The sequence below is a fragment of the Lepidochelys olivacea genome, assembly GCF_965140295.1.
Source record: "Lepidochelys olivacea isolate rLepOli2 genome assembly, chromosome: 2".
Classification (NCBI taxonomy): domain Eukaryota; kingdom Metazoa; phylum Chordata; order Testudines; family Cheloniidae; genus Lepidochelys; species Lepidochelys olivacea.
Genome location: NC_140412.1, coordinates 149,534,776 through 149,559,337, shown reverse-complemented (window position 1 = coordinate 149,559,337; position 24,562 = coordinate 149,534,776). Strand labels below are relative to the sequence as shown.

The window sequence follows — 24,562 nt, the reverse complement described above, 5'->3', positions numbered from 1 at the left end:
GCATAAGCAGATATGTCATCTCATGGAACTAGAATGGAGCCAAACAAGTGATTGAACATGAGAAAGGTATTGCTCACGTTCCATTCAATGGGAACGTGAATGGGAAAGCGCCTCCCACCTTTGGATTTAGGTGTTTTATGTGTTCGATTAAAACACAAGGACTTGGCTAGAATTCTTCGGGTAATGGTAGGAATGCTAGCAATACCCCGGGTAATGCTGTAATGTTTTCCGAAATTAGATATTTACATTATGTTTTCTGACATTAAGCTAACAGTGGGAAGGAAAATCAGGAACTATGTTGCGGTGGTTTAGTTACTTTGTTTTAAAATGCAAAAGATCACTATGTGACTGGCAGTGTTTACAACTGTCCATTATGTGCAGATGAGAAAAATGTGGGTTTTTTTCTTTATTCCCTTTATTTTGGTGGTTTATGTGCCTTTGAAGCTGCTTTCGCAAAGATAATCTGAAAAGACCCTTTTCTATTATAACCTTCATCAAACTTAAAATGCCACTTCACCACCGTGTGCAATATGTGTTGAACTTTGTAAGTATAGGTACATGTAAATGACACTATCATGACATAGTTCCGGCAAAAACAAGTTGATATGCAGAGTTGCATATTAATATTAGTGTTCACGTTCTGTAATTACTATATGAAGATATCAGATTACAAGTGGGCTTTCCCTCCCCTTTCTCAGACTCTCATCCCCAGCCCCTCCCATTCTCAGATCATTTGGTATGATACACTCGAATATTATTTCTTAAGGCTAAAGCCCTTTTCTCCTCTTCTGCCCTATTGAGACATCTGCTATAGCTTATATATTTAAACACAAATGATATTGATCCTCCCCAGACGAACAACTTTCTGACAGTCTTGAGTTCTTACACTATTGAACAACCAAGAAAAGAAAGCGCGGTTCTGATGTAAAACGTAGAATACGGTATGCCACTGAAGAGTTGCAATATATATCAGCTAAGTTTCCTTGGGGTTGCCCTGCAGCAATAGTTGATCACCCCAGCCTATAGTAAAAGGTCATTAGCCTACATGTTATTTTAACATCATGATACCGGGTGACCACTGGCAGTACCCTGGCCCTATTTGTGTGTAGCAAGTTCACAGTCGAATAACCTCGACTTTAATGGGTCACCCCAATGGTCTTCTCCTCAGAATCCCAGTAAGCTGTTGCCCATCGCTGGAGACGTTAGGACAAACAAGAATAGGAAAACACTAGATGAGCACACAGCTTTCCTTTCTAAATCTGCTGGTGATTGAACTTCCGTAGCTTTGGTACCACAGCTACGATTCTGCTCCCCTTGAAATCAGTGGGAGTTTTGCCATTGCTTTCAATAGGAACAGGATCGGGCCCCTAATAAAAGCCTGCCAAGGATTTTCAACTGATGAGAGTCATTGCAGGATACTACAGAACTGAAACGTTCTGCATTTGACCATTGTCTTTCTTTTATGGATCCAAGCTGGACAGAGGAGGAGAAGAAAGGTGGTTTTCACCGTCCATGTGTAGCTGGGGGATTGCTGCAGTGCATAGTACCTGAGATCCACAATACTGACCAAGCAATTATGGAAAAAATTAAGGCCAGTAGCTGAAGAGGTCCAGGCACACATTCCCTACTTGCACAGGTAACGATTCCCTTTAAGACCAACTCATCAAAAGAGAGGGAGACTAAAAAAGAGGTGTCTGTAAGTTTAGCGTCTTGCAATCGTTACTTGTACAGATAAACTATAGTTTGGATGTGTGCTCAACTAATCAAATCTCTGGTAGATGGTTGCCTTACAGCGTGTACAACCTGCAGATCATTAGGTTAAATGGAGGACAGTCGTGTCCTTTCAGAATCAATGCAATTATTGTTTGCAACAAGGACAACATTTGGAGTGGCAGCACTAATTTTACTAACCTGCTATTAATTATGGTGTCCCTCTCGCCATAAGCAGCTTTTATAACTCGAGGAATCAAGGAATGCTTGGATCCGTTTTCAAAGGAAAAGTTGAAACTTGAGTGTCTGGTCGTGTTGGAAAGTGTTAATCAGTAGGAAAGAGTGTGATCAGTGAAGCTATTCACTTGAACGTCACTCTAGTACAGGGGGTTAGTGAAGTGATTGTGGCGCCTAGGGACTGAAAGCACTATTCCACTCCAGTCAGGTATTATACACTGAGAAATGTCTACATTAGTTCTCTATAGCTCTCTGCAAAGTGAGTCACTGCAGACAAGAGACGAGATCCCCTGCAATGGAAAAGCTCTCGCTAGAAGATTTTAGTCGAAGCCTGGCGTGATCTCAGGTAAAGAAACCTTCTGCTTGTTTTGATGATAGGGCTTTCTTCTTCTTCTTCTTCTTCTTCTTCTTCTTCTTCTTTTTTCCCCTCAGAGTCTGCTTCACCAGCAAGCCAGCTGAAAACTAACTGCTAGGCAGAAGAGAAACTACCTGTGATAAATCATTTGGCTTTGTGCAGTCTTTACCTAGGACAGAGTACAAATATAATTTAGTATGCATGTTATTTCTTGGGAAAGGGGTGTGGATATTAGTGTATGTTGAGGGAGGGCACTGAGTTAAAATTTCGGGATTTAAGGTCAAACTTTGAAAGGAATCCAATTTGATCTTGCAGTAAGAAAGTTTTATCTGCACATTGAAGTATTGTAAAGCTGTTCATTGCCAGCAGCTCGAAGAGGGAAAGAAGGGAGCGTTTGAATGCCTCGGAACCTGAGGCACTTTGGAAAATGAAAAGAAAAATCTTGTGTGATCTTCGCTTTGCTAATGCAATAGTGGCTGTAGTCTTTGCGCAATCTACAGAGCATAGAAATGTTATTGTACAATAGAGTCCATCCAACCGTTCAGCGAGTGCTGATGTTCTGTTTCAGCTGCTCCTGGATGCTGAAAACGTGCGTGTGTGTATCTTGGCTCGAGTTCTTAAGTGTTAAAAGTTAATAAATACAAAGACTAGTGTGAGAATGTGATCCTTCTTCCATTGATCTAGATTGTCAAGGGGATTTAAGTAAAGACTATAAATAAAAGTGTTCCAAGTGGATACGTTTAAGCAACTGGTTTTACATGTACTTGTAACCTGGGTAAATTAATATTAGAGATGCCCTTTTAGGCAATCACTGTGTATGTCATCATAACTCTAGAAATCACAGATCATAGTGAGGGCTTATAGATATGTATGTACAAGAGATATGAAAAACTCACTGTCCCTTGATTTAGACTGCAGTATATGTAATTACACTTCAGATACACTTTTTACAAAGTCTACCTATTTAATGTCAATACCGACTTTGTGGGAGCTAATTCACTTGAAAATGTTGCAGGCTGCCCTCAGTTTCATGTCAGATCCCAAATGGGCAACACGTAGAGCTTCACAACCTTTGACAGACAGTGAGTCAAGGTTGTTTAAATCTTTAACTTGAAAACAAAGCAAACGCGACCGAAAGATCTTATTAACGTCTATTTAGCCCATAAGTATATTCCATCGCCCTGAAATATTTAATGGCGGGGCAATGACACCTCCAGAACAGAAGGAAATGGGCATATACCCAGTGAAACTGTAGCTGTATAACGGCGGTTAGATCGTGTCCCTGAAGACATCCATCAAAGCCTTAGCCTTAGAAGAGCTTCCCTGTTTTACCGGCTGTGGCCTGTTCAAGTACCACGATGTTTCCTTCTTGTTTCATGTTTTCATAATAAAACTTGTCTGAACATTGGCTCCAGTTTCTTTGAGAAGAAGAAAAATCAACCAGTTTGTAGTAACCCTTTAAGACATACTTCATTAAGCTTTGGCTCTCAAACATATGTTTGTGTCTGCACTTTTTTATCTTGGGAAACTCTGCAGCACTTCATGTTGATTTAGACGGTTTTACTTTCTTTAACTTAGCAAATAGCTCCGGTTGGTTATTTTGCTCAAATGCTGTTAACTCTTTTTGTACAAGAAAAGGGCTTTGCAAGAATAATTTTTTATTACATACCAAATGCGTGCATTTTCCAAATGCTTGAGGATATAGCCCACAACATTAATCGTCTTTACTTGGATTTGAACAGTGTTATGTTGTTCATGTGCAAGAGCCACAAAGATTTTAAATCATTGCAGGACTTATTGCACGTTTGTGTTCTGGCACTAGAAATTCATGATGAAATATAACTTCGTTGAGTTTCTCATCAACAAAGAACCATTATCTGTAGACTGTAAGTGACAAAAGAGCAACACTTTGTGACAAGGTAATGCCAGTTTTTTATAAACTGTCCGTTTTATGATGTAGATTATTAAAAAATGTTAAAGACAGTTTTCTTGGGAATACCGATTGGTACTAGTGTAATGCTGAGTTAGGGTAAAGTAATATAACAGGCAGACTAGAAAAAATTACAAAGTATTGCAGTGATTAATAAGGGAGCCTTCAGTGCAAAAAAACGGGTATCAGTGCATTTGCCTGGGACAGGGTGGTGAAAGACAATTGTAGATATATAAACAGACAAGGAATATAAATGTTGAATCTGCTCTTGTATTGTAAAGATTAATCGACTCATCTAAATATCAATCCTGCTGTGTTGTGGGTGACACTGCTGGGCTGACGTCTCCAGTAGTATCAAAAGAAAAAGACAAGACATGCAGTTTGAGAAACTGTGCGATTGTGCTACAGCTTCTCAAAACAGTTCTCCAGCTCTATCAGCTAATTACAGTGCTTTGCACAGAGCCCCTCTTGAGATAAGTGCAGCTGTTTTCCTCCCCAGCACCAATGCGTAATATTCCAGGGTTTATGTAAGCAAAAGACAGGGCAAATCTCTTAAGGAAGATCATTTTTATACATTCGCGGATTTTTTCAATTATTTTTTCACAAAATCCTCTATAAGGTTATACATTGTGTTATCTGTAATAATGAATAACTAAAAGTACCATTATGTTCTGGAAACGCTGAGTAACTGGAAAGAATAAGTAAGAGTTTCATTGTAGCATAAGCCCCACTGGCTAGTTTATTATTATTCATAGAAAGAAGGTGATATTAGCATCGCAGGTGAGAAAAGAATAAACACACTCTCTCAAGAAATCAATACGGAATTCAAAAACAAGTATTAATGTCATTTGACTGCTGTTTTTTAAGCATTTCTCCCGGCTACAGACACTAAACTGTCTGAATAATTTGCATTTACTGTATCTATTTGTTTTGGGGGAACTATTTAAGATGCCGTAGGACACCGCTTGTTATAGTCTAACCCAATCCTACAACTAGTATTTTCATCTGTAAATTAAAGTAATTACGCAGCAGATATTGTATTATGTGTACTGTGGTCTCCAGATAGTCATCAATCACCCTCAATCGAGCTGTCAGAGTGGGCAGATTCGTTTCTGGGAGGCAGTCTTCCAGCTGGGGAGAAGAAGAGAACATCATCATTAATTAGAGTGTGACCCTGGGGCTATTCACATGTCTGAACCCAGGAATCTCTCCGAGCAAGTCTGCACACCATGGAGCAGCACGCCACTGCACCATCAGCCACGGCTCCAGCGCAACGAGCTGTTCTCTAGTTCCTCCAAAAGGCTCACGGATGCCTGGCTAACTTGCTGCCACATTACACTGGCAGCTTGTTGTTCTTTGGAGCCTTAGTTTTAGCAATTTACTCCCTATAAATTATTGACAATTACTACAGCCACAGCAGAGGTCACTTCCTTAGAGAGGAAAGCCTATGGTGACGACAGGGTGACTCCCAATGCTGCTTTGCGATGCCGTTATACCCCACAAAAAGGAGGGAACTGGTAGCCTGGGTAAATCGAGGAGTTTGTACAGATCATGGGGATTCGGTATTCTTTGAAAGGAGATTACTTCCCCCTGTTTATTTACCATGACAGGAGTATGTCAAAAGTAAACAAGTCTCTTCTGCATGGGCTTCCAACAATAAAGTTTCACAAACCGGATTATTAGAACTGTAGGGCGGTGTCAGAAACTGCTGCACAGAGCGGGTAAAATGGTTCTGCCTTTCGCCTTTCTGTTCTGAGCAGCTCCTGCAGTCCAGGTACCCGGAGTCCGGTGCTGAAGGCGCCCCAGTTCCTACCGAAATCAGAGAGAGTTGGGGATGGTCAGCCCCACATGGAATTGGGCCTTTAATCCCTACTCAAGCAACACGCCAACTAAATCAAACGGGAGTATAATCTCAGGAGCGAAACAGCGGGATTTGGCTCCATAGGGCGATTTAAAATACTTCTCATGTATAAACAGACTCTTTCTGCTCCAGATCCATAGTGGGGGAGCTACTGAGATGAACGAAATACAGTCTCAAAGCGCTTGAAAATAATGACGGGACTGATCCTGATGCCATTGAAATCAATGGGAGTTTTGCCATTGGCTTCAGAGGGGATAGGAATAGGCCCTTGATTTGTAAAATTGTTTGACCTGCCATGCTCACACAAACAATAACGTTTAAGTTATATCCTCTAGGTCACCCGCCTCTGACGGGGGAATGCTACGCTTCAAACAGAGTCCAAGACACTGAAGAAAGCTATTTTAGTAACTAATCTCAAAGGGCAGAGTTGAGGTGATATCAGGAGTGCTATGAGTGTGAGTTTTCCCAGAATATCGGGTAAAAAGCTGCTGACTATAATTTTTAAATAATTTTTGTAACCTATAGCGACAAACGGTTCTTTGATAAATTCGCCATCCAACAACTTAAACTAGCATTGTCCGAATCCGATCCTGCATTCTCTCAGCACCTTACTGCCCCATTCACTTCAATGCATGAATATAGCAGGATCGAGCCCTAAAGAAGGTAAAAAGTTGACTTTTCTAAAAAAAATTACAAATATTGATACTGTGGTCAAACTCTTCGAGGTGAACACCCATGTCTTCTGTCATTGCCTGGAACGTATATTTATAGTGTTTTTAAATTTAATCACACATCTGGACTAAAGGATGCAAAGAAAACAAAAATGCATGCCATGTGGTTTATTGTCAGTGTTACTGCTAATTTTAACTGTTGATTAAATCTTAAATGAAGACTCACTCGTGTGTCTCTTCATACGTCTCGTTTGTAATTGAGACTAATTATTGTGGTGGGGTGGGAAGAAGCAGCTGCTCATTAATTAATTTCTAATTAAAAGGGTTTGCCATCCTTCAGCGACGAAGGGGAAGAATCTTAGTTGGTGTAATATTGATTCTTGAGATCAAAACCATTCATAGTCGTCCTACAGAACCATATTAAAATGCTATAAACTCAAGTATCTGATGTTTGAGTGCTCTCCAAACTCTGCTTTGTATGTTCTTAACATAAACTCATACCAAAAATGAATGTTAAACTTGCAGACTGGTCAAATTGAGTCAGAGTCTCTGCTGCTTATAAAACGCGTATCTGAGTTGACCTGTTTAAACTACTTTTCTTTTCTTTCTTTTTTTTCGTGTGTGCAAAATATTTATTTCTGTCGCCACGTTTGTCAATCTCTGAGTCCACTTGTAGAAATTACTTCTAGTTTGCAGCTGTAGAAAAGATGCTACTTTCATCATACATGTTTTTCAGTTAAAAAAAGTTTAAGATTCATGTAGGTAAATTAAATATGGTATTCTGCTTCGTCCTATAAGCATCTAGGAACCTGTGGTTACCAATCAATTGGTACAACAGAGCAGAGCAAGGCTGCAATAGCGTGCAGATCAGACGTCTCTCCTTGTTTCTAGATAACTGGGATCCTCTGTACCATGTCATATCCTCAGTTTGGATACCCTTACTCTTCTGCACCCCAGGTAAGACTCTATTGTCCGCAAACGTTAATTGATTGAATTTCAGTCATTATTGATTTCTACCGTTCAGTGATAAAAGCTGCAGTGTTCCCTTATAGTATGTGAAAGCGTGAAATTGGTTAAGCACTCAGTCTGTTTATAAGATATTTAAGTTTGTGGGCATATTTGTAAAATGAAAGGAGCATACAGTATTTAGGGTGTTATGGGGAGACTGGAGGGGCGGAGAAGGCGAGAGGAAAGGAGAAGGGGCATGGAAACACTCCAGGAATAATATTTTATCTTCCGGATTAGGTTTACTATTTACACACTTAAAAGGGAAATTACTGAAATATCTATTGTAGAAACATAATGGGATATTTGAAACCCGCAGGTTAATAATAGATGTATGTAGGGCTGTTACAAATCTGCAGTCAAAATAAATATGCATGAGTGATTTAGAAAAAAAAGGTTTAAAAACGCAGATGGGGAGCATTGTGCTGCAAGTGAAGACAAATGATATCAACACTTTGTACAATCCATTTTAAAAGTTACTTTTAAAAGCATTTAATGTAAGCAGCCTGTAAACCTGACGTAGCCGCCCCTTTGTAGAGATTTTCATTAAACGCTTAGAGTTTTGTCTTCCTTTTTTAATTGATAAAATATCTAATCTGTACATTTCCCGAAACCTTCATTTCCTCTGTCTTGAAAGGAAACAAATGTGAAAATTTAGCTGCAGGTTTTAAAAAGTTTTCCTCTTTTCCCTTAGTTCCTGATGACCACCAATTCTCTGACAACTTGCTGTGAGTCTAGTGGCAGGACTCTGACAGATTCAGGCGCTGCAGCCCCGGCTCAGACCCCAGTCTATTGTCCTGTATACGAAAGCAGGCTGTTAGCCACAGCCAGACATGAGCTCAATTCTGCAGCTGCCTTAGGAGTCTATGGAAATCCTTACACAAGTACCCAGGGCTATGGAAACTATGTTACCTATGGTACTGAAGCTTCTGCCTTCTATTCTTTGGTAAGCAATCCTAGAATCTTCTTGTCACTCATTAGTAAAACAAATCCCAGCTCAAAAGATTAACGAAAACATATCTTCTCGCTTCTTGGCTTGCGTGTTAGAGTCCCCAGAGGAAATCTGTGCTCTCCCCTCTCTTCTGAATTGGAACTGTTCACTAAGACTAAAATTCACGTGCTGTTATGTTTAGATTGCTATACTAAGTCAGTCATGTTTTCAGGACAGAGACCAGTTTAAGTAGCTCTACTAAATATCTAAATACATGTAGTTCTTTACGTAAGCCTGTTTTCTAACTATCGACGCATAGCTCTGCCTTTTAACTCTCTCTAATATTAAAGTATGCTTAACAGTTACATGATACTACAGTTAAAAGACAGTTCTGTGAATCTGATGAACGACACTAGAATGAACGATATAGATAGGTTGGTAGTTCAAAGTTGCATATACAGAGGTGCAGAACAATCGATATACCTTGGAATGAGCTTTTTCTTTGGCATCATTATAGCATGGGTTAATGTGTGTATTGATTTCACTGACTGCTGAAATTCTAGACCTTTGCCTCAGCCAAAATATCTTACTGTAAGACCACAGCAGTAAGTTGCCATTCATCTTTCATTTCCTTTGCATATTGTATTTCTGATTAATTAAAGGAAATAGTTGTGAATAGCCAAGATGTCATTAAAAGTTTAAACTCTTGTTGTCACTTTCTAGGTCATTGTTTTATAATGTTAATAAATGAAATCTGCTCTCGGTTCTGTAGAGAAAGAAACTATGAATTAAGCTTTTCTTAGTTATTTCGGCTAGGAGAATACTTGTTAAGAAGAAGGGAAACAGGTTAATTATAGTCAAATACGAGGCAATTGTTTTGGAACCAAACTGCTGTGGAAAACAATATATTCCATAGCAGCATTGTAACATTTGTGTTACATTTATGGTCAAATGTAACAAGTCAATTCACTTCCCTTAACTACTTCTAAGGAGAGAGACTGGGCGACGGGCCTGGGAGTGGGAATTGGTGAAAGGACACACTCGATTTTGTGTTACAGAACAGTTTCGACGCGAAGGATGGGACTGGATCTGCGCATGCGGGCATTACCCAGGCGGCTGCCTACTATCCCTACGATCACACACTCAGTCAGTATCAATATGACAGGTAAGAAACAAACAATTAAACACATGTAACGAAGAGTGATTTTTCCTAAGCAGGAGACATTTTAAACAGTGAAACACTGTGCCCGTTTAACAAGGAATTATTAATCAAGGTATATAAATAATTAGACAAAATGGAAGCCTACCTTTGTCCTTTGACAAACCTTACATTTGTACATTACCTGGAGACTGAAGAGGGACCTACTGGGCAGGCTGCTTAAACAGTGTAGTAAAAACCAAAGCTTTATTCTGAATGTTGACTCTTAGTCTCTAAATTAAACATGGAGGGGAGGGGCGGTGGAGAGAGAGAGGGACTGGCTAAATAGCCACACATTTTTGTTTGTCAGCACTGAGCAGTGTTGCAGGGCTACATGAGTAACCCTGTGAATGACTTCTGACTTTAGCAAACTATGTATCAAATACACTACGTCCCCCTTTCCTGCTTGTAATTCAATCCATTTCATTATTCTACCGTAGTAAACTGAATGTTTTAACAAATGGGAGTAGCTTTGAAAAACTCAAATAATGAGGCCTATATACCTTGGCAGTACTTGAAGAGATCATACCACTTTATCTTGGTTCTCTCATCATATTCTGTAGAAACTTTTTCTAAGTATATGTTTAAACACATTGTTCTCCCAACCCAGCACCTGGTCCTTTACTTTTCAAGGAGCTATACTTTCCACTAGTCAATTTTTTTTTGTATTAATTAGCTTTTCCTATAGTGCCTTAAATTGAACAGCCCTTTTATCTTCGGTATGTTTATTAGTTTTAAAACAGCACAAAACCACTTAAACCATCTCAACCTTTTAAGCCCACTGGGTGCCGATGACCTTTCCTGGATGATGTGCATTAAATATTCAGGTGCAGTCCAGTGTCTTCTGCGTCACGTTTTTACAATTTCAGGAACAAAAGGGTAGGAGAGATTACTAATAAAAGGAATAAGGAGGAAATATATTTCTGTTAACAGTTACACCCTGAGGTCACTTAAATTTATTTTATTTGAGCAGGATTTATCAAACAGCTGAAAAGCAGAACTTTTGTGTGCGGGTCTGTGCGTTTCTAAGATGTTTCTGTCACACAAGTTGTTAAAATGGACTTTGCAATTTACCTGAATAAAAACAGACATTTTCTTTTCTATTTGTTCTTCAAAGGTTATTGTATAATTGAATTAAAACATTCCGTATGCCCAGTACTCCTCATTTTAAAATGGTATGTTATCATTGCTTCTTTCTTACTACTGAATTGTTGGGGTAAATCATTACTAAAAGCCTTTTACGGCCCCTTAGGTTTTGATACAGTATTCTTCCACACTGATTAGTGCTAGAAGAAGGTACCACTAATGGTCTCTCCTAGGACCTGATCCAAGCCCCATGTATCTTTCTTTTGGCTTCAGTGGGCTTTGGATCAGGTGCCCAAAGACCACCTCGCTGTATCTTTGACATGATCTTCATATGGTGTGATTTATGTCTTGTGAACTACAGATATGGCACCATGGACGGAGGCACCCGAAGAAAAAACGCAACTCGTGAAACCACCAGTACGCTGAAGGCCTGGCTGCAGGAGCACAGGAAGAACCCCTACCCCACCAAGGGCGAGAAGATCATGCTGGCCATCATCACCAAAATGACCCTCACCCAGGTCTCCACCTGGTTCGCCAATGCCAGGAGGAGGCTGAAAAAGGAGAACAAGATGACCTGGCCTCCAAGGAACAAGTGTTCCGATGAGAAGAGATCCTACGAAGAGGAAGAGGAGGAAGAGTCACAGGAAGACAATATGAAGAACGAGAAAAACGATGGTATCTTATTATATATACATTTACAATTAACAAGCAGAATTCTAGAGTAGCCAGATCAGTTTTCAGTTTCCCCTTTGACTGTTTTTATCATGAATGTTGTTGCATGAGTGGGTAGGATATACGTATGAATTGCACATAGCCTAGAAACATACCTACAGAATTGCAGTTGTAGTCTTTATTAGGAACACCCTTTTAAACAGTACTTCGGATCTTTAGAGATGCTATTACTTTAAAGAAGCACTGCGGTGCTATTTATTCCGTATGGTTTACTGTTTTCCCATTCCTGCAGAGGCCACTAGCAAAGAAGAAAAAGAGCTGGAACTGAGTGATTTGGATGACTTTGACCCCATTGAGTCGGAGAGCTCAGAATGCGAATTGAAACAGCCCTTCCAGCACCTGGAGAGCAACCAGATAAGTGCTACTAATCATTGCAAGGAGCCTTCTCTAAAGAAGCCGATCCCGGCGGCCACCATTGAAGAAGACCTGGAGAGGGCTAAAAACTGTCTCAAGAATGTGGTGGACGAATGTGAGCAAGACTTAACCAATGTAAGACAGAGAAGCTGTGAGTCCAAAATGTGTTTTCAGCAGGGGCAACAAATATTGGAGACAAAACCCAGGATTTGGTCCTTAGCTCACACTGCCACTTCTCTAAACCAAACTGAGTATCCTTCCTGCATGCTGAAACGCCAAGGAGTCTCCTCCTCCGTTGCAGTTTCTGCTCCTGTTAGTGTCATTGACAGACATCAGGATTCCCCAGTCACCAATCTCAGGAACTGGGTGGATGGGGTGTTTCATGACCCCATATTCAGACACAGTACTTTGAACCAAGCTTTGAGCAACACAACAGTTTCCTGGGCTACCACCAAAGGGGCTATTCTGGAAACGGGATCTTTAGGACGCTCAATTGGGAACAGTACTAACGTGCTCAAAGGCCAACTGTCAAACTTATCCCACCAGGACTCAAATAAAGAATTTCTTGCATTTCCCAAATCAGGAAGCAAAATGTTTTGTTCTTAACAACATCCCAAGTGGCAAAGAACTTTCTAACACCTGAAGAGTGGGATACACTGAAAAGAGATTTGGAAGAATTTAAATTTAAATATAATTTTTTTTAAAAATAACAAAGATAACGATTTAACGTTCAGTTTGCTTAATTAAACGGGGAGACTTTACTCATTGCTGTTTTGAAGAATTTCTGTTGGCAGCGACTTTAAGGGATCAATGTCGTAAAAATAATTTAACTCCATGTCTAAAAGCACGTACTATAGTGTAGGCGTACTTAAAAGTTTACATCCAAAAGTTTACAAACGAGAAATTTAAATTCAGATATTTAATTTAAGGCATGCCAATATTAGTTATAAAGACTTTTCAGATTTTTTCCTTCTGATTTCATTGTTATCATATAATTCACAAACGGCACTTATACAAGGTTTACACTATTGCACAAATTTACCTTGACAAACATGTTTAAAAAGTATGTTCACTCCAATAAATTGTCTGTTTCAGAAGTAAAAATTAGTGGTGGCGTTTTGCATTACAAAATAAATATGTTCCAGTTTTAGAATGTGTTCATAGATGTTCCAGTAATTTAAAGAAATGTCAAGATGATTGCATTAATACTAGAAAAAGTTCATGAAAATGTCAATAAATCATTAGCATAACTGCAAACAAATTTATTTAAATCATAAATATTGATACTTTTTCATTGGGCCTTATTTTTTTCTCTTTCTGTGTATGTGAAGGAATCCAGGAGGTTCTAAACTCGGAGATCCTTGAGCAAATAACGGTCTAAGATTTCGCCTTTAAACAGATAGTTATTGTTATGCTTTTAAGTACAACACTACATTTACCTGGTTGTACTCTGTTAAAGAACGTCGTGTTAATGAATACTGTGTGTTACACTGGAATATGGATGTCCAGTCTCAAGAGCCCTTCTCTGCTAGAGAAACACAGGGCCATCCATCATTACATTTGTTGAGTTTGACAGTTGTCACCCGAGAAAGGAGGGGGGAAAGAAAAACAATAACAGGAGTTAAATGTTCATACTTTAAAACAATATTAGATAAATAGATAGATAGATATGAAAGGAGAGAGAAGTGTAGTTGTGCTCTAGATTTGCTGAAATAAAGGGGGAGAAAATAGAAGAAGAGAAAAAAGTAGACTCCAGCTGCCCACTAAGGGTAGACAGTGTACGCCGCATAAACCTGAGAAGGGGGAGGTGGGATCTTGGAGAGTAGGCTGGAGAAAATCACCCCGGGACCCAGTGTTTGCCGTTGTGGCAGGGGAGTCTCTTTTTATGAGTGCGAAGCAATTGATTCACATGGAAAATTTGATATTTTAAAGAACCGTTTTAGCTTCAAGCTTCTCTGATAGTATGAAGAATCGTTGATTCTCCATGAATATTTCAGCACTTCAGGACAGATGCTTTACCGTTTTGACATTAAATAGAGTGCAGCCAAGAGAAAAAGCTCGTTCTCCGTGTGCTTCAGGAGGTCTCGCTGCCAATTTACCAGTTAAATAACAAGCGTTTTAAACATTTCCCTTTCAATCGTGGAGTAGAAACAAACTTTCTGTTCCTCAGGCCGGGGAAAATAAAGAAACGATAAGCCAAACCTGACAGAAATAAGAAAAATAATCTTCTTAAAATACCAGTTTACAATCCAGAGCAGCCCTATCTACTGGTGTGGGCAAGAGTTAAACGCTCATAATGGGACTGAAGTAGGAACATGAAAAAAACCCTGCATCCTTCCCCATACTTCCTCCCCCGCAAAATAAAACAAAGACCAGAAATGAAACGGAGCGCTACCCCCAGGAGTTTGTAAAGAAATCTCGAGACAGCAACTACAGTAGTTAAAATATAAAACACACTAGCCCGCAAACTTTAGAGTGAGACCGGTTAGTGCAGCAATTGAATAAAGGAATCTGGGTGTGGGGAGTAGATCAAACCCTTCCCCTCTCTGAAAGCAGCTGTAATTGGATTGTATCCAGTCATATTCCCTGTCATTGTATTGACTTTCGCTCTCTTGGATGATATTATCGAGATCACTGAACCTCGCTGCTGATCTGGCTGTCAAAAGGCTGAGACAGGAGCCCCCGGCCTGGAAAACGTGCATCAGCCAAGATAATTTGAAGTGAAATTTTCATTTTGACAGTAAACCCCTCAATTTCTAAAGGCTCTGCACCCAGAGATCTCGGTGGCAGGGGGAGGCTTTACAGAAAGCCACGTCTTAAACTGAAAAGGGCAAAAGAACTCGAATTAGTTGTAATAGATAAAAGGGCAAAAATAAAGAGTCAAGGGTACTTGACAGTAATAGCGAAAGTGGAGTCTCTGGGGAGAAGTGTTCTCAGCTAGATGCTGGGCCGGCAGGAATTTTAATGCAGCAGGGCGGCCGGAGAGCTTTCCAGTGAAGCCTTTTAGACAAAGCAAATTTTTTGAAAACCAAAATAAGGTAGAAGGGACGAGAGGGAAGGGGGCGCACGTATTCCGCCATCAAACCAGCAGTAGAAGCAAATGGGACAGTAATACGCATAACCACCATAAGAAACAAATACTGGATTCTGGTAGCTATGTTAAAGCAAAAATGTACATGTGTGTCTATACAAGTGTTATTGTATATGTAAGTACGTGTGTATATGCTACTGATTCGCTGCAGATTTCAACGTCGGTGGTGCTATTGAGGATATATGGGGGCGGGCTGGGGGGCGAAGATTTAATTATTCAGTACAATGATAGCCAAGTGAGTATTTTCGGAACACAAGACATATGTAGAGACAAAGTTATGGAGTAAATATAATTCAGAAAATGTATTTATCTAAACCAGCTGTACCACATAAAATCAACACATATACGGAATGCTAAATTATTCAAAATACACTTTCTGTGTATAATTACAGGAATTTTACCCTCAGAGGAAACAACAACATGGCATTAAAATTGGTCTGATTTCTATAGAGTTCTTTTGCACCTTTGCACATATTTCGTGGCCAGGCTTTTGAAAAAATGGTAACAAATACTCTTGGAGATAATAACTGACAACACCGACTTACATTCAAATCTGGGGAAAGAAATCCTCAAATAATATTTAAAATAAAGGCAATAAAATTCTATTCAAGGCAAAAAGATTCCAATATTATAAATTAGAAAAATACTTTACCCCTTAATGCTATGTCACTGTCCTAAAACAAGTTTGAATAAGTTTGTACCCGCTATCTAACAGGACCTGATTGCAGTAGGCTACAGGTATATAGGATGTTCTTTGTATGAAATCAGAATTTTGTTTTGGGGTGTGTTTTTTTAATCCTTGTCTAGAGAGATTAGCAGTCAGGCATAACAGTTCATTCAAAAGCACCATAAAGTGTGAACAAAAGACTATGAGAAATTAATCTTTGCTATTTTATTCAATAGCACAAGTCAAAGATCACTTTCAACTGTTACTCAGCTGTTGGGGGGGAGGGGGGACGCTAAGAAAGAAAGCCATATAACTAGGATAAATATACAAAGCAGAAATTATAAAGAGGGGATTAAAAAGAAGGGAGAAGAAAGAAAGAAAAACATGGAGAAAACGGTCTGAAACTGAGAGACTCTAAATCATTCAGCCATGGCAAATTCAAACACACAAAGGAGGGGATGCTAAATTAACAGTGCTTTTTACATAGAGCCCAAATAAAACTGTAATCAGCGACGCGTTACTTTTCATTAAGCGAGTTTGACAGCAGCATATTCAGCCTCGACAAGGGAACAGGAGCGAAGAAATATACGGCTCTCCCAGCCCGAGTCATAAGATAATTCCTTAAGCTCCATTAACAACTCTTAGCCGCAGGAAATGGGCTCCCTGAAAACATCTCCAAATCTAAAAGCTTTATCGACCTCTCAAACCTCTGCTGATGGTTCTATTTTTTAAAAAAAAACTTAAGGGAGAGACGTCCAGCAAGGTAATAGACTTTGACACAACACCTTCTTAACTAGAGAGAGAGAGGCCGAGAAAACCAGACCTTAAATGATATTTAAAAGGCAGCCAATTAAGATTTAAAATGATTGTCTCCTGAGATTATGCATGTGATTTATGTCACCTACTTTTTCCCAGGCATGCATACAAAATTGCAACTGGGCAGATAGCCTGTTCTTTAAATAATATTTTTTTAAAAAAATAAATAGTGGCAATTAACTATCTGTAGCTATCTCAAACAATTTTAAATATTAAACTAATAAGAGGTTGAACTTTAGATATTTTGATTGAAAGAATACATTGCAACAGTCACCTCGTTTATCTGTAGTCAATTAAAAGACAACCAAATAAATCATACAAACATTTTCTTTTAACTTTTATGAGCATAATTTTTAAATAAATGTTACTCTGTGTTGACGTCTGACTATTAAAGACTTTTAATTTGTACATTTCTCACACAACAGAATGAAACAGCTTTCAGTTCATCCACACAGTAAGAAGACTTTGTCTTTACAGGATTTGGAATAGCACATATATTAGAGGTAGGTTGGTTGTGAGGGTACCTCAGACTTAATAAAGTCTTAGTGATGTATATTTACCCTTTGTCATTAAATCTGGCCTTCAAATAATTTGAAATTTATTTCTTGTATTGTATTAAATATCAAGAAAAGTTAACTTTTACTTTAAGACTTCATCCAAAAAGCCCTGAAAATGAAAATAAGGGGGGAAATTTGGGGGGTTGTATTGGAAAGATGTCCAAATAGTGTGAGTTTGGGAGTGGGAGATGGCAGCAGGGAAAGGGAATCATTCAGAGCCTACGTGATCAGACACTCCCTTGGATGAGTTTAGATCTAACCACAGTCTGATGGGGCTAGAACTAACTTTCAGCATTAATGCTTTTTTCGTGGCACTTGTGAGTTTAATTCCCACCTTTACCTTTGTAGATGTAAACCTGGAAAAGGGAGGTTTTTATGGCCAATAGCAGTTGGTGTGTGTGTGGGTGTAGAAGGGACCACATTATCTAGATTTTCCACTATGTGCTAAATTTAATATTTAGCATTTATATACCATTTTTCATTCCCTTTACACACATTAATTCTCAAAACACTTCTGTGAAGCAGATATTATTATACCCATTTTACAGAAGGGTATACTGAGGCATATAAAGGTTAAGTGTCTTGCTGAGGTGATTCAGGAATAAAGTGGCAGAGCCAGAAATTAGAACCTGGGCATCCTGACTCTCAAACCCCTCCTGCAGGACCTGATTCAGCAAGGCTCTTAATGCCTAACTTTAAACACATGAGTAATCTCAGTGAAGCCAGTGGGACTACTCATGTGATTAAATATAGGCACATGCCTTGTTGTACTGGGACCTTAAGCACTAAATACTCTTATAACTTACTTAAGGTTTTGTTTGTTTATTTGTTTGTTTTTTAAAGATTTGCTTCTGCTCCCACTGAGGTTAAAACCAAAATGTTCACTAAGGAACCTAAGAATGGTATTCACCAAAGCAAGTATCCTAGGCATAGAGCCCAATAACTTAGCTCAATTGGAGATTCCAAGGTTTGCTAAGCCCCATGTCTCTCAGAGAGTTTGGCACCTAAGCACAGGCTGCAGTGAGGCACCTCCTTACACATGCAAGTGTACACAGTTATTTGTCTGTGTACAGATAAAGTATGTATCCTGAACCCATGCCAAGTGTCTATATATGCTGTGCTGGGCATAGGTATAGGCTGTGCATAGGCATGAACCTTCATCCACACTGCCCCTTTTTCGTATGTAACATTAATGCTGATGTTTCAGAGGCAGTATCCCAGAGTCCTGTTTGTCACAGGAGACACTGTTGGAATCACCTTGCTATATGTTGCTGGAACTGTATGCCACCTTCACACATTTGACAACAGCAGTTTCCTGTCATCTCTCCCTTTTGTCAAACTGCATTGGAGACATGGAACAGGTCCGTGAAGATGTGGATCTGCTCCTGCTGATGTTCGTTGGACATATATTCATGTGGTGCAGTACCAAATACTGGGTGGAATCGGTCCAAAGAGATTTCAGACGGCAAAGACAGCTGATTCTCAGATAGGGAATGAAATTCCACTTGGGACCCATGGAACAGATGTGTTGAATAACAGAACTGCAATGGTGTGATAATGGGTGGAGCACTGCTTCTGGTCCTGAAGAACCAGCATAGTGTGGTGGCCTTGGAAATCTGAGATGTTGACCAGTGGTTACAAATCTTCAGAATGAGGAAGCAGAACTTCATGGAGTTGTGTGAGTAGCTTGCAGAAACCCTAAAGAACCAGAACACTTGATTTTGGAATGGATACCAGTGCAGATGCAGGTGGCTATCACCCTCTGGATGCTGGTAACACCTGAAAATTACTGGTCAGTTGCCAACCAATTCAGAGTTGTGAAGTCAACTGTCAGTATGGTGGCTGTACAGGTTTGCCAGGCTACCAATACTGAGTTGCCATAATCCAAATCCCTGAAATTATAGCAAGATTTCAGAGGATGGCTTTTGTGAACTGTGCGAGGGCCATCAAAAGAGGCCAGTATGTGAACCATAAAGGTTAATATTCACTGGTTCTCTGAGGCTTGGTGGACCACAGGGATTAGTTCTTGTACACAAATACTGGTACAGGAGAAAGGTCCATGATGCCAGGGTGTTCAGGAGGTCCAGGTTGTAATTTGGGGGTGGATAAAATAATGTGCCTATGTACAGTGTTTCTGTGCCTACCTTTATTTTGGATGATCCTGCATACCACCTGACTGTGGCTCATTGAAGCCTTACCCTGACATCACCCACCCAAGCAAAAGGGAATTGAACCACAGACTGAATACCTGCAGAATGGTGGTGGTGTGTGCCTTTGTGTCTGAAAGCCTGTTGGTGATGCCTTTGAGCTTTTCTGGATGCCAGTGTGACCAACACAGTTTGAATTATTGTGGTATGCTGTGCTTTGCATAATGTATGCAAGGCTAAAGAAGCTCTCACAGTGAATGTTCACAGGACAGATCTGTTTTTAAGGTCTGTGCAGGTAGCCAGATACCACCAACGTGCACACTGTTCTTGGTTCCCTGCAGGCCAGGAAAATTTGTGATACTGTGTGCCTGTACAAAATGGAACAGTGGGGAACCAGCAAGTGACTTAGAACTGTGCCAAGGTACATAGCTGTGATGCAGTGGAGCTGCTTGAAAAGCTCAATAGAGCATTGCCACATATGTCTGTTGCCAGATACCTCAAAGGGTTTCAATCCCCTGAAGTTAGTGTACTAACTGAAAGCAGACAGCTGGAGTAGGAGGACCCTCAAGGTTAATAACTTTGACAGTGGTTTTGTGCTGCCATCATTGAGCAATGTTTTCATTACGTATTAACTGCTTTGTTTTGGGTTGGCTTATGGGGAGCACTGCAGCAATGCTAAAGGAATTTAAAAAACAGTTCTTTAAGGTTTGGGGGGAGACTTAACACATTCCTTCCTCACAATTCTTTCTGACACTATAGCTTACAGCTCTTACCCGGTATATGCATAATTGATCCCATGTCATGAGTACTGCCATAGTTGCCAGTGGTAACTGTTTGATGGGTGTGGAGGAGTCATTAAATCAGTGCTCAGTATCAGATATCTTAACGGTTTAATTTTGTTTCCTTTGTCACTTAATTTTTAACAAAAGACAAAGAGCTTTAAGTAAAATTCTCCTCTATTTTTCACTGTGGTGTTCTGGCCATAAACAGTTATTTTACTGCATACTTTATTGCCATGAACCTTTTTTTTAAACATTAGTGAAGTCCTGGCTGCAGGGGTGGGGGTGAAATTGTTAGCATTTCCATGGCACCACACTTTTACTGAAATCATGCAGTCATGTGCTGTGAATCCTGCTACCTCATCCCAAATCTCTGGGAAGTATCATGTTGATCATACTCAGAAAACAACATGCATGCAGAAGTGAAGGGAAGAGTTACATAAAGCTAGAGCCATTTTGAACAGAAAGAAATTAACAAAAAAGACCCTCCAGAAAAGACAAAAAACAAGCCAAATTCATTCAGAAGCGGGCAAACATTACTTTCTGAGGGGGTCTCCTCATCCTTGCCCTCCCCTTTGCCATGACAAGTGGGGAACAGCTGCAGTTGCAGAATATTGCGGAGAGGGACAAATGTGGACATGTCCTGTGTGGAATTTGGGGTCTGAACATATGCAAGGCTACAGGGACTGGATCGAGTCCATCATTCGCTTCCTGAATGCTTTGGGGATTCCCCCAAGAGGGGTTTCGGCTGACTGAGGAGGATGTGGTGCTGAGCATCCTGCATGCTCCTCTTTGGCAGGAAAGGAGCTGCAGCCTGGGCGATCACCACCTCAGTGGCAGCCTGGGCGATAGTTGGAGAAGGAGGAGAAAGTGGTAACTGTTCCCCTAGAGGGGCAGCTGCCACCGTAGTGGGTGGGCCCCAAAAGCATTCTGCCACCAGTTGGACTAGGGACTGCATGAGTGCATGATCCCATTCTTTCTGTGCTCCTACTGCCAGTGCTGTCTCCCCATCTGGAGGAATGTCTCATCCTAAAAGCCCATTCTTCCCTTGCCCTAAGAAAATCTGACTATTCCTGACTCCTTCTGTCAATGCCAACAAGCAGGTCCTCCAGATGCACTTGGTTTCTTCCTCTTCTATCTCTGGGGTGCCACTCCTGCTCTCCCAGCAGAATGGATTCTCTCTTGGCTTCAGAATGTCCTGGCAAGTCAAACACAAGGTAGCATTAATTTCATTTTCCTTGGAAGACAATTATATCCCCCCACATAGTGCAACTGTGCAGCCAAAGTCTGCAAGGAATGCAGTTGTTACAGCTTCCTTCTTTCAGACTACTTTTGCAGCCCAGAAGGAAGGGTCTGAGGTTAAAAGTGATAAGATACTTGCATTAATTTTATTAAAATGTTGCAATGTTTATAGTGTTTACAGTGGGACGATTTGGAGAGAAGGGCAGTTGACAGGCAAGGATGGCAAATGTGCAGCAAAGCATGGAATGGGTTAAGGTCTAAGGTCTAATGTTTACAGTGCACAGATGGAACACTTAGGATAGGGTTCAGTTCTTCAGGGGTAACATTACCAAGTCATTTTGTTGTTCTTTAAAGAGCAGCCATCACTTGGAGAACATAGCAGTTTTGAAGGTACCAGAATGGAAAAGAGAAGTAGTTTTCCAGTCCTGCATAAGACACCTTGACACTTACGCCAGAAAAATGTTTCTGAAAATGGTGACCCCCTCTATATGAGTGGAGGAGTTTGTGAAGGTGAACCAAGCACATTTGCCTGGCCATTAAACTTGAAGAACCAGTTTGAATTTCTGCTACACCAAAAATTTGCTGAATTATGCTTACAGGACTGTGCACCAGTTGGAGAGGAAATTGATTATGTTCTAAGCTAGCAGATGGAATTCCCATGGAAGAGGAACAGAGAACCACAAAGAACCCACCCTCTAACCCCCCCTGTATTGCCAGAAAGTCCAGCCCACATGTTCTGCAAACAGCACTGAAAGCGACAGAGAAACAGAAAGTAGCATCATAAGTGTATTTTCTTCTCTGATCTTTTGGATCAACAAACCAGTCGCCTCTCCTCTGCTAAGGGATACAGCTCTGTGTTTGTGCAACTGCCAGAACACATGTTTCACCCACCCCACTTCACCCAGCTTCTGCAGAGTGGCTCACTAAGGGAAGAGGCCACACACCAGGCACTGGTTTCAGAGTAGCAGCCATGTTAGTCTGTATTTGCAAAAAGAAAAGGGAGAACTGGAGGTCCTGGTGATGTCAAGGAACTATGACGTGATCGGAATAACAGAGACTTGGTGGGATAACTCACATGACTGGAGTACTGTCATGGATGGTTATAAACTGTTCAGGAAGGACAGGCAGGGCAGAAAAGGTGGGGGAGTAGCACTGTATGTAAGGGAGCAGTATGACTGCTCAGAGCTCAAGTATGAAACTGCAGAAAAACCTGAGTGTCTCTGGATTAAGTTTAGAAGTGTGTGCAACAAGAGTGATGTAGTGGTGGGAGTCTGCTATAGACCACCGGACCAGGGGGATGAGGTGGATGAGGCTTTCTTCCGGCAGCTCACGGAAGCTACTAGATTGCATGCCCTGATTCTCATGGGTGACTTTAATTTTCCTGATATCTGGGAGATATATCTGATTGCTGGGAGAGCAATACAGCGGTGCATAGACAATCCAGGAAGTTTTTGGAAAGCGTAGGGGACAATTTCCTGGCGCAAGTGCTAGAGGAGCCAACTAGGGGGGGCGCTTTTCTTGACCTGCTGCTCACAAACCGGGTAGAATTAGTGGGGGAAGCAAAAGTGGATGGGAATCTGGGAGGCAGTGACCATGAGTTGGTTGAGTTCAGGATCCTGACGCAGGGAAGAAAGGTAAGCAGCAGGATACAGACCCTGGACTTCAGGAAAGCAGACTTCGACTCCTTCAGGGAACGGATGGCCAGGATCCCCTGGGGGACTAACTTGAAGGGGAAAGGAGTCCAGGAGAGCTGGCTGTATTTCAAGGAATCCCTGTTGAGGTTACAGGGACAAACCATCCCGATGAGTCGAAAGAATAGTAAATATGGCAGGCGACCAGCTTGGCTTAATGGTGAAATCCTAGCGGATCTTAAACATAAAAAAGAAGCTTACAAGAAGTGGAAGGTTGGACATATGACCAGGGAAGAGTATAAAAATATTGCTCGGGCATGTAGGAATGTTATCAGGAGGGCCAAATCGCACCTGGAGCTGCAGCTAGCCAGAGATGTCAAGAGTAACAAGAAGGGTTTCTTCAGGTATGTTGGCAACAAGAAGAAAGCCAAGGAATGTGTGGGCCCCTTACTGAATGAGGGAGGCAACCTAGTGACAGAGGATGTGGAAAAAGCTAATGTACTCAATGCTTTTTTTGCCTCTGTTTTCACTAACAAGGTCAGCTCCCAGACTGCTGCGCTGGGCATCACAAAATGCGGAAGAGATGGCCAGCCCTCTGTGGAGATAGAGGCGGTTAGGGACTATTTAGAAAAGCTGGACGTGCACAAGTCCATGGGGCCGGACGAGTTGCATCCGAGAGTGCTGAAGGAATTGGCGGCTGTGATTGCAGAGCCACTGGCCATTATCTTTGAAAACTCGTGGCGAACCGGGGAAGTCCCGGATGACTGGAAAAAGGCTAATGTAGTGCCAATCTTTAAAAAAGGGAAGAAGGAAGATCCTGGGAACTACAGGCCAGTCAGCCTCACCTCAGTCCCTGGAAAAATCATGGAGCAGGTCCTCAAAGAATCAATCCTGAAGCACTTGCATGAGAGGAAAGTGATCAGGAACAGCCAGCATGGATTCACCAAGGGAAGGTCATGCCTGACTAATCTAATCGCCTTTTATGATGAGATTACTGGTTCTGTGGATGAAGGGAAAGCAGTGGATGTATTGTTTCTTGACTTTAGCAAAGCTTTTGACACGGTCTCCCATAGTATTCTTGTCAGCAAGTTAAGGAAGTATGGGCTGGATGAATGCACTATAAGGTGGGTAGAAAGCTGGCTAAATTGTCGGGCTCAACGGGTAGTGATCAATGGCTCCATGTCTAGTTGGCAGCCGGTGTCAAGTGGAGTGCCCCAAGGGTCGGTCCTGGGGCCGGTTTTATTCAATATCTTCATAAATGATCTGGAGGATGGTGTGGATTGCACTCTCAGCAAATTTGCGGATGATACTAAACTGGGAGGAGTGGTAGATACGCTGGAGGGGAGGGATAGGATACAGAAGGACCTAGACCAATTGGAAGATTGGGCCAAAAGGAATCTGATGAGGTTCAATAAGGATAAGTGCAGGGTCCTGCACTTAGGACGGAAGAACCCAATGCACAGCTACAGACTAGGGACCGAATGGCTAGGCAGCAGTTCTGCGGAAAAGGACCTAGGGGTGACAGTGGACGAGAAGCTGGATATGAGTCAGCAGTGTGCCCT

General features: G+C 41.0%; 1 protein-coding gene across 3 annotated transcripts; it reads left to right on the top strand.

Moving 5' to 3' along the window:
* The first annotated feature begins 2,156 nt into the window (after nt 1-2,156).
* Nucleotides 2,157-12,737, top strand: IRX4 (iroquois homeobox 4). Of its 3 annotated transcripts, none has more exons than XM_084621054.1 (6): nt 2,157-2,293; nt 7,656-7,721; nt 8,464-8,715; nt 9,759-9,865; nt 11,346-11,659; nt 11,949-12,737. In XM_084621054.1, the coding sequence occupies exons 2-6, from the start codon at nt 7,677-7,679 to the stop codon at nt 12,674-12,676; spliced, it is 1,446 nt and encodes a 481-aa protein (XP_084477180.1). In that variant the 5' UTR covers nt 2,157-2,293; nt 7,656-7,676; the 3' UTR covers nt 12,677-12,737. The 3 variants fall into 3 exon arrangements, with proteins under 3 accessions (XP_084477180.1, XP_084477178.1, XP_084477179.1); XM_084621052.1 differs by having other exon boundaries at nt 7,563-7,721; XM_084621053.1 differs by lacking the exon at nt 2,157-2,293 and adding an exon at nt 6,664-6,756 and having other exon boundaries at nt 7,563-7,721.
* Nucleotides 12,738-24,562: the final 11,825 nt, after the last annotated feature.